Source organism: Cloeon dipterum, chromosome X (genome assembly GCF_949628265.1).
Source record: "Cloeon dipterum chromosome X, ieCloDipt1.1, whole genome shotgun sequence".
NCBI lineage: Eukaryota > Metazoa > Arthropoda > Insecta > Ephemeroptera > Baetidae > Cloeon > Cloeon dipterum.
In genome coordinates, this window is record NC_088790.1 from 1,754,011 (window position 1) to 1,764,862 (window position 10,852).

The 10,852-nt window shown below is 44.2% G+C and overlaps 1 protein-coding gene across 1 annotated transcript in view; it reads left to right on the forward strand.

Annotated features, from left to right (window-relative positions):
- LOC135947131 (headcase protein-like) overlaps positions 1 to 10,852 on the forward strand; it is a 56,698-nt gene that overhangs the window by 37,392 nt on the left and 8,454 nt on the right. The window contains exon 4 of the mRNA XM_065495731.1: positions 10,354 to 10,728. Coding sequence (XP_065351803.1) covers positions 10,354 to 10,728 — 375 coding nt within the window. The remainder of the gene's footprint in view (positions 1 to 10,353; positions 10,729 to 10,852) is intronic.

The window sequence follows — 10,852 nt, forward strand, 5'->3', positions numbered from 1 at the left end:
TCAAATTATACGATTTTTCCGCGCTTTTCAGCTCGTGCCATGCTTCCATTTTTAATATCCCGCAAAAACCATGCCTGCTTTTCAAATTTCCCGCGTTTTTATGAAGGAAATTTCATATTATATGATTTTCCCGCGCTTTGCAACACATGAAATGGCTATTAATTTTTAGGGAAAATTAGGAGTAAACATGTGACTTGTTCGATTTTCCCGCGCTTTTTCGTAGGTGTCATTTCTTCTTTTTATAGATATATTGGGAACCACGCCCCCATTTCAAATTTTGCGTGAAGAATCAGTAAAACAGTCCAGTTTTACGATTTTCCTGCGCATTTCTACTCAAGACACGCCTTCTTTTTTTAAATTTTGAGGGCCACCATTTAAAAATTCCCGCGAGCTACGCCCTATTCCAGTGGTCCCTGATTTTTATATTTACCAAAACTGATTTTAACCTTGAATAGTGGTAATATTTCCATCGTTTATGTGAAAAAATAAAATGTTTAACATTAGAAATACTGATTTATGCTTTTTATATATATTGTTGTTTATTCTTCCTCTACAAGTCATTCATGCATATAAATAAAATCAAATACGTCAATAATTTACATAGGGAAGAATGGGCTGACAGACACTAGCATTTAATGCAAAAGCGATTATTAGAATTTTCTGCGCATCCGTGTGGTTAAGAGAAAATCCTTTTTGAAATTTCCCATAAAATTGAGTTGAACTCGACGGTGAGTGGTTTCGTGGAGGAGTGCGTTGTGGGTACAACACTTAAGACCGGCGGAGGCAGAATGCATCTCGCGTGTGTGTGTATTTTTCTCTGCCTGCGAGGCTGCAATCAAGATGCTTTCACCCTCTCCGGCCGCCCCTGCCTCCCTGCCGGCGTGCACTTGGCCCATTGCACTACTTGGCGCAATCGCAGCTGCGTCTCTATCAGAAAGGCACCCTCTCGACGCTTAGCCGCAAATAAATTGCGTTGTTCCGACTGCCGGCCCATCCGGCCGCTTGCCCCCGCTTGCCAGGCCGGGCATTCGCAGCCCCCTAACATTTTTGCCGGCCGACTAATGGTAGCGCGCAGCTCCAATTTACTCGTCGTGCTGAAAGCAAAGAGGCGCGCGTTAAACGTTTGAATGGACGCTGGCTGCACCTGTCCCTGACAGCCTCGACACGGACTTATTAACTTTTGATTGCTGTAGATTTACGGCGCGGCCCCAAAGTGTGTGTACGCCAGCCGCCAGCCGCTGCCAAGCCTTTTTTACGAGTGTTTATTCAGCGAGAAATAGCGGCAAAATAAACCGGCCAATATTGGCTCGAGAGTTTACTTAATTTCGGCCGGCGTAATTGGTTTGTTTTGTCAGGCTCGCAATTTATTCGGCGTCGAGGGGAGCGTAAATTAAAAAATGGGAAATTAAAAGTTCATAAGAAGCTGACAGGAAATCTAATCAAAAGTTAACTTCATTATTTTTATGCTTCGAGAGCGGGTTGGTCGAGGGCTCCGCTTCCTTTATTCTCTCACCCCCTCGCCTATTGTCGCGAACCGACGAAAAATTCCAGCGATTTACCTCCGCATCGGCTCTCGGAGCACTCCCTCTAATACGTCGCGAAATTTGATTTTGAAGACGGCGGGCGCACCGTCCCCTTGTTTGCTGCACTTTATATTGAATGGCCTGATGGCCGCTCCTAAATATGTGCCCTTATATTGATTTTGCGTCTTTGCATCGACGTGCGTGCGTGACAAACTCGGATATTTATGCGTCGCCCGAAAAAAATGCTCGTCTGGATACAAAAATGCGGACGGCTTGATTTTCTGGTTCGTTGAGCAACAAAGTGGATTTTTTTCAGAGACGGGAAAGAAAACCGGCAATTTTTTATTAGCACAAAATAACTATTTTTTGGAAATTTAAAATAGCAAAACCCGTCTGTACTGGATTCTCTGTCCGGAAAAAAGGAAAAAGAGGGCGTGGCACATGTAATAAAAACGCGGGATAGTACAAGAATTGAAACTCTACTTATTGCAAAACCATTAATACGAAATTAGAATTATAATTCTAGCGGAAAATTTAGAAACAAAGCGCGGGAAATTCGTAAAATTCGGCGTTTAATACACTGCGAGAAATTGTAAAAAATTGTACGTTTTTACCGGGATTTTCATTCAAAATCGTGATTTAATATATCGTGAAAAATAAATCGATAACCGCGGTTTTCTGAATTATTCAATTGGTTAAGCACAAAGTAGAATTATTATTTTAATCAAAAACTTGAAATTGCGCATTTTGCGGAAAAAAGTAATTTGCGTCATAAATCCCTTTCCATGATTTGAGTAATCCGGGGAAACGTAAAAAATTCATAAAATCCGGCTCATATCATCTGCATTTTGCGTGCGCGCATCGGAACGTCTCGTAAATTACTCTCAAGCTTGCGGGGGATGGCGGGGGCGAATCTGCTTCACAAATTGAGCAGTGCACGTGTCGCCTGGGGAGGAGTTGCAAAGGCCCGAATTCATTTTTCTAGATTTTTTGTTCACACTCGGAGTGTTGGTGGTGGGCTCTCCCCTTTTTTTAATTCATTAGCAACGCATAGCATAATAGAATCGAGCACGAGCGCTGAGTGGCTCTTCTCGGCGGCGCCCAAGGAAGAGCAGAGAGAGACATAAATCCCGCGCGCGTACATTTCATTATATACCTTTTTTCTGTAACCACTGACATTTTTGTCCAAATTGCGTTCGCTCCCCTGTCTCTCCCTTTTCGGGCCCTAATAATTTTTCGCCTTTATTCCTCTCGCCGGCGTGTGTGTGTGTGTGTGTGTGTCAAAAAGCGGCGGCGAAAGTGGCGAACAAATGGCGTGAGCAGCTTTTCGCTTGTCGGATTTTGCACCTGCCTCTGACAGACGACTGACTTTGAACTTATCGAGTTCTGCCGCTGCCATTATTAGCAGACTGCCCGCCCGACAGACGCACACGGACACGGACCGACGGGAAATTCTGATTGCCTGCTTTCATTTTTAATGCACTGCTCACGCCACGGCCGTAATTACGCCGACCAGGGGTTGCAGAATTAAATTGGATGTCTGCATGCCTCGGCCTTGTTTGCGATATGGAGAGTACTTATATTCAGAGTTGCGCCGATTTGCGGACGGCCGCCATGTTCAATGAGCTTTCGTTACCGGATCTGTGCCAAAATTACTGAAGCCAATTGGTGTCAAAACTGTCAAGCGAAAGCGCACGATTGCTAAAACATAAGACCGCGCGAAATAAAACAACTGAGAATTTCGCATTCAAAAATTTCCGCGGCAGCAACAGCTGGTGGCAGTAGAGACAACTGCGCATGCCCAGCAAAAGCAGTGTAGCACACGCAGCAGTCACGTGACTCAATCCCGCCATCTCATTTGCTAAGAGCAGGCACGCTCTCCCTACACTTGTAATACCCCCACTCTAAGGAGTGTGACATGCGCAGATGAGTGCGCGCCACTGCTTGGGAGTGGAAGGGAGATGCGCACGCATCACGGCTAGGTGCGTGCCTGCTCTTAGCAAATGAGATGGCGGGATTGAGTCACGTGACTGCTGCGTGTGCTTCACTGCTTTTGCCGGGCATGCGCAGATGTTTCTACGTCACCAGCTGTTGCTGCCGCGGATATTTTGAATGCGATATTCTCAGTTGTTTTATGTCACGCGGTCTCAATATGTTGTAGATCAACTCGTGCGCTTTCATTTGACATGTCGTCGGTCCGCTAATCCGCACATCTCTGAATATTAAGGACTCTATAATTACGCGGAGCGGCCGCGTGTTGTCGAATAATGAAATTGGATGTCTGCATGCGCCTGGCTTGTTTGCAACCCGAGACTGACGAGACGACGAGCCACCTGTGGCTGCGGCAAAAACAGAATTTCGCAACGCAAACTTCTGCCTGTGCGTGTGTGTGTGTGTTGGGTGTGTTTGGTTTCAAATGGCGCGTGCTGCGTGGCTTGCTGGCAAAATTGGCCGGAAAATCAAATCAGCTTTGCGAATCGAGGCTCGCCTCATTTCCTCGGGGAGTTTGCGAAACTTGCTTGGAATTGGCTTATTGAGCAGTTCGCCAACTTGCTTATTGATAGCCTTGAGAGCTTGTTGTGTGTGCGCCCCGCCGAAGGGGTGCGTGAGGTAATAAAGGGGGATGAAAATGAATGGCATTTCTTGCTGATGGTAATTGGCTATTGTGCCGCGAAAATTGACTCTCCGCCTTAATGGTGCGCGCAGTTTGCGTAATGAATTCGGAAATTTGATTTATATCGCTAATTATTTCCCACTTTTTCAATAGCGTGCTCACCTCTTTTCCATTTCGCGCGGGGGAGCTTAAAAAGCAATTTTTCGGCTTAAAAGAGCCGCTGATCGCTTTGTTAACGCCTTTTCACAACAACAATAAACCTTTTTTCTTGCAATAATTCATTGCACGCGAGAATGAAAGCGGCTTACAATTAGGGGGGCCGAAAATCGTATAAAATCTGATACTTGACGCTTCAAGTGTTAGAATATTAATTTACTCGTGCGAGTCGCGACGACAACCGAGCAAACACAGAAATGCAGCGCTGCAACCCTTGCTGCACGCGCGTTTGTTAATTAAAACCAACAGAGAAGAGATGAGGAGGCATGTTAGTTTTTCCGGCTGCATAGCAATTAAGACCTTTATTCCGACAGAGCAAGACGCATGCTTCAAATTTACATATACACCTGGATAATTCTACTCGGGTTGAAAACTCTAAACCTAATTACTGCAGCTATGAATTACAGATCTCGCATTTTATTAAATTTAAAAGCGAGACCAAAGATAGCAAACTCGGGTTTTTCATTTGGGTCAGTTAAACTAAAGTTTTTAGCTTATTAAATTAGGTCTGTGCGTTAATCAACGAGTTTCCCGTAGTTTTCTTCGAGTGCCACGCCTTCTTTTAATATTCTGTTGATTCCATAGTACGCCCCATTTTGAAACCCCCTGCGAAATCTAATTCAATCGTAAACGATTTTCCCGAGCTTTGCGATTTTTTTTTAATTTTGAATTTCACGCAAATTGCATGCTCTCCCATTGGTTCCTTTTAAATATGGCGGCAATTTCACTTCTCGAACGTTAATTTGCAGATTATGTTATCCTAAAATTCGAGTTGCAGACCAAAATGATTTCACTTAGCCAGCGTTAAAATTAACAACCCGCGTTATCGCAATAATATATATTTGAATGCGTCCCGGCGGAGAAAGAAAATCGTATTATCACCGGTTATTATACGCGTCCAGATTTTTGTCTCTTTATCTGGAATTACATACTCTCTCTCTCTTTGGCCATAACAATAACCCTTACTGGCTGCAAATGCACTTGTTGTAACAACGACGACGGAGCGGCAGATAAGAGCTGCGGCAAAATGCAACTCTTTGCAAGCGTGGCATGGAGAAATACACATATAATAATGTATAATATCTGCCAAGCACCCCCGAGTGCGATTTCCACTTTTGTGTCGCTTTCTTCCGAGCGTGCAATAGATATGCTGACGTGGTAAGCTGACGTTAACGAGCGCCGCGCGTGCATATGGAGGAGAGAAGCCGAGAGAGAGCTCATTCCCTCTCTCTCGCTGTTGCAATATTGCAGGTCGGCTACTGTGATGCAAGCAAGCGTCTGGCTAGCTGGCTGCATGTGGAAATCGATCGCGTCTCTGGCTCGCTCTCGTCAACCGCGCGCGCGATTCCTGCAATTGGCATCAAATTACCCAACTGCTTGTGCTGCTGTTGCTGCGGCGTAAGACCATAATCGAATACCCCCTGCCTGCGTAACAGAATCTTAATTAGCAAAGCACTTCTCCGCTCCGCTCCGCGCTGCACACGACGCGATTGAACAGAAGCTGCGATTTAATTACATTTTCACTCGTTCTTGTTTTGATAGCACACAGTTTCGTGGCTTCTCTTCCTATATACCCAAGCGACTCATATCCATAGAGATTCACACACTTATGAATATATCTCGCATTGTCACGTAATCGGTTAAAGAGGAAAACCCCACAATAATTTATTCCAAACTGTTGAATTCTGAAACGGGAGGCGTTATTTGAAACGGAAGCGGTTTGGCACAATTTGAAAAGCGCGGGAAAATCGTTACGGTTTTACTGTGAATTTGCGGGGATTTTTTAATGGGGGCGTGGTAAGAGATGCCGTAGCACGTGTCGAAAAGCGCGGGAAAATCGTACAATGTTCGTTTTTATTGAGAATTCGCGAGAATTTTGAAAGAGAGCGTGGTTTCTTGGAAAGTAAAATATGAAACGCGGGAAAATGGTGAAATGAGACACCCCGTTTTCCTTTTCTCATTAATTATTTATTGAACGAATGGCGTCATTATGCTCCTGCAATCAAGTGAAACTGCACTACCATCGTAGAATAGGCAAGAACCATTCCAACCACCTGGGAATAACGCTTCTCAATTAGTTTAATTCCTGCCAACTCTCTCCACTTACCGCTAAAAAGAGCGTTCTGTTTACGGTCAAGAGCCCATAAAACGAAAAGTCCTCGATTCCGCTGTGCAAAACTTGCCTCCGAAAGATCTCTATCTAAAAAGCATTAAAATAAGTGTTATATAATGTAAAAAAAATACCTCCTCCTTCAGATCCAAATCGCTAGTCTCGATTCTGCTCAGAAATTCCTTAGTCACCTTCAACTGACGCGAGAATTTCGATCAAATTTACAACTTAAAAAATTCTCACTTGTGCAACTGTTGTTTCGCAAGTAGAAAAGAGAAACTGCATGCTGACGGAGTTGAAAACGATCCTCGGCAGGGCAATGCCGATGACTAGCAGCTCTTCGTTCTGCTTGAATTCGTCGAGATCGGCGATCACGATGATAAGCTGGTAAATGCAGAGGATCGAATGACAACACTCGGCGTGGAAGTGCAGAAACAGCACGGGCCGGAAAAGTCGAAAGGCTCTGCAGGCCAAAATCCACAAGTTGCTGTGCGCTTTTCTCAGCTTTGCGATTGCGGCGAGCCGAAAAGCGCTGGACTGAAAACAAAAAGGTTCAATACGGAGGGATGAAAATCATTAATTCTAACCTTTGTCAATCGCTTGTTAATGTTGATTACGAGTTGTTTCACGAGCAGCAATAAAAAGAGGAATTTGCAACGCAGAATTAGTCCCGTTAGCAAAACGAAAGGGTAGTCGAGGAACAGGACGAAGACCACGAAAGTCTGGATCTTTTCCACGTCCATTCCGTAGTAATTCGAAAAGAAAATTGCGATGATGCAAAAGAACAAAGCCTTATTAATCAACGCAGTAGCAACTCCTTTAGCCTTTGCATCGAAGTCCTGTTTCAACAGAATTTTATAAAGTTTGAAATATTCCTCGCTATTTCTGAGCGACCAGAAAAACGTCAGAGGCACAAAGGCGGTGGAAAAAATTTGAAAAGTAGCGGGAATGGCAAAGAACATCCTGTTCTTGACATTCACAATATCCGAGTGGCCACTGACGTAAAACTCGATCAGTTCGAACAACTCGACGCTGCCGATCAGAAAGACAAAGGTAAAAAGCGCAAAACTGTAAGTGGCGTAGAGGAAGCGTTTCACTCGAGTGCGAACGCTCGGAAAATGGAGGCCCAAGATAAAGGCGAGTGCGAAAAGAAGGCACGGTGTGTTCCCGGACATGTTTGCCGAACAACTAGCAAAGAGAAAGACGTTCTGCCTGCCCAGTGATCGTATCAGTGACCTTTGGCACACACACACGCGCGCCTCTCTCGGGGCTTGGAAACTTTCCAGCTTATTTCGCGCAAACAATAAAAACAAAACACGTCCGTTGTGGCAATTGACGATGACATTTATTGAAAGAAAGTTTAAACGACATTTACAATTCGCCTCGTGCAAGTGGAAGCCTGCCAAAGAGCCACTTTTTAGATCGATAAACCATATCGTGAGTGAGCTGGAAAATCTTCATATTCCCAAAGTGCGAGAATGGTCCTAATAAAAAGTTTCGACACTTTTGTCTTCATAACTGTTGATTTAGGTTAATGCTTTTTCCTTTTGGCAAGTCACGGTGCCAATGTTCAGCATTCGAACAATAATAAAAATGACGCTCTTCCGAGAATAAGCAAATTGTTTTGTTTACTGGTATGCGGATGAAAAAGGAGGAGGGCGTCTAATCCCACTTTGTATTGTTTGTAAGCGGCGCAAATATTTTCGCTTGGCCTACCTGTCGGCACGGTTGTTATCGTGGCAACCAACAGGAAAGGAGCGAGATGCAAAGGAAATAGGTTTGCTAATGGTCGAGCCAACCGCAATTTGCACCCTCTTGTGCGGGCAACGTTATCCTTCGTAATTCCCGCGTCCAGAGAGGGAGAAAAGTACAAGCCCAGAAAGTTGGCACTCCAGGAAAAGGAGATGAAACGAGTTCGCTTCATAGACATTTCTTTGAAGTTTTCCCTTTCCGGCCCGCAGCAATGCGAGCACCAGATTGGAAATCTGAGAATAATGGTTTGCGCCCGCCACGACGGACTTTCTTATTCCACTTTCTTCTCTATTTCCGTCCGAGCATATTCCCAGGCCAAAGCAAACACGTCATTTGCTTTAAATAAAAATGTTTATCAAAAAGAGTCGATCGACATTGGCAAAAGTATGGACTTTATTTTAATCGAAATAGAACGCCATTTCGCTTGTTTTTGCGCAACCTCTGAAGCCGATCAGTAACGAGTATTTCAACCCTGTCACTATTTACCGCTTCACTTATTGTGAAAACATGAAAAGGTATTGGAAACTCGTGAAATTGCACAACCACAAAGCAAACGAGCCTTTCGTGAGCAAAAAAACCTGAATTTCTCTATTAAAATCACGTCAGCACACGCCAATCACACCAGCTCTTGCTACACATTTTACCTTTTTTTTATTCCACGATCACGCAATGCAATTTTGCTTTCGTAATTGCCGCGCGCGACTGTGCTGCAAGCACAGTCGTGTCGAAAGCTTGCTCACCGTTTTATCTATTTCTCCACTCAGAGCGTTTCAACATTTTATTACGTGCTCGGTCTGATTTGTGGCAAAAATCGATGAGAGCGCATCTTGCATGTTTCCTGTTTCGATGACAAGTTTTTAATTTGGTTCCCTCTCAATATTGCGCGTACACGCCGACCGCAAACTTTCCCCCTCAATTCGAAAAATAATGTTATCAAAAATTGCTAATTTAATCTGGAGACTCGTCCCCTCGTGCGGGAGAGCGAAAAAGTGAATGCATTTTTGATTAGAAAATCAACGTGGTGACAATGCAGCCGAGACGGGCGGAAGCAGACACTTTCCTTCTTTATCTCGCTCCTTCTCCGCGGTGCAAACAAAAAGAGAGAGAAAGCGGTGCATCGCAATAAACGAGCCTCGACTTGATTGCCTGCACGCACAGAGAATCTTGATTGAGCCGCTGCAGCAGCTTTCAATGGAGAACCGAAATTGTAATTTTAAAAGAGCTTTTCGAATAATAAGGCTCCTCTTGCAGCACGCTTTTGTTCAAAAGCGCTTATGCAACCTGCTCGGTTCCAATACGCAGCGCGTTGCCTAACTATAAAATCATGATTAAATAATTAGATTTTGCTCAGCACTCTAAAGGGAATGAATAAATTTAAATACATATTTATTGAAAAAGATGAGCAACGATTAAATTGAGACCACATGATTTCACCTTAAGAGCGAATGAGCTAGACCTGAGTGAAAAGGATCTCAATATGAGACCAAATCATTTTAATTTGAGACCGAATATCTCAATGTGAGATTTAATGATCTCAACTTGAGACTAACAAATCTGAACTTGTGACCTAATGGGCTCATCTTGAGAGTTTAGTTATATTTATTTGCATATATACAACGGAAATAAAGAGAAGTAAATGATCTCAACCTGATACAGAAGGATCTCAACTTGAGAGCAAATGATCTCAACCTGAGACCGAAAGATCGCAACTAGAGACTAAAAATGTTCTTAATTTGAGATTAATTGATCTCAACTTGAGACCGAATAATCTCATCTTGAGACTAAATGATCTCAACTTTAGATCAAATGATCTCAACTTGTGTCCTAATGATATCAAATTGAAAGCATATGATCTCAACCTGAGACAGAAGGATCTCCCCTTGAGAGCAAATGATCTCAGTTTAAGATTGAATGATCTCAACTTGTGACTTAATGTTCTCACCTTGAGAGCAAATTATTATTTTTTTATATCAACCTGTGATCTAATGATCTCAGCTTGAAATAGAATGATCTCCACCTTGATAATTTTCAATATGATATTATAGTGAAACAATGATCCAACCCTTGACATATATCTTAAATTATTTGGAAGAAAATGAGATATCCTGCATAGCTAATGTTTGGGCGTTGTGTTTTAGGTGGACGACGAGGAGAATCACGGGATGGACGACGTGCGCAACATGATCCTGGCGACGCTGAGCAGCGCCAAGTGCAGCCGCGTGTGCTGCCTGGTGTGCGAGACGCAGATGTGTGTGTACGACCGCTACCCCCTGCTGGACGGCACCTTCTTCCTCAGCCCGCGACAACACGCCGAGCAGCACTGCTTCAAGCTGTTCTACAAGAACCGCATCCAGTTCCTCTACGCCGTCTGCATGGGCTGCCTCGAGGGCTGGCGGGCGCGCATCGAGTGTCGGACCTGTCGCCGCCGCTGGGACGGCTCCTCGCTGGTGCTTGGGACCATGTACTTCTACGACATTTTCTCCGCCACCCCCTGCTGCGAGGACCGCGTCAAGGTCAGTTACTTATATCCCACAAGTCTCCAGGGACGCCCCTGCCTTGACCATAGGGGTAAATGCATGGATGGATGGCCGGGTCACAAGTTTCAAGGGAGGGGTTGGAGCCGCTAAGGGACATTTC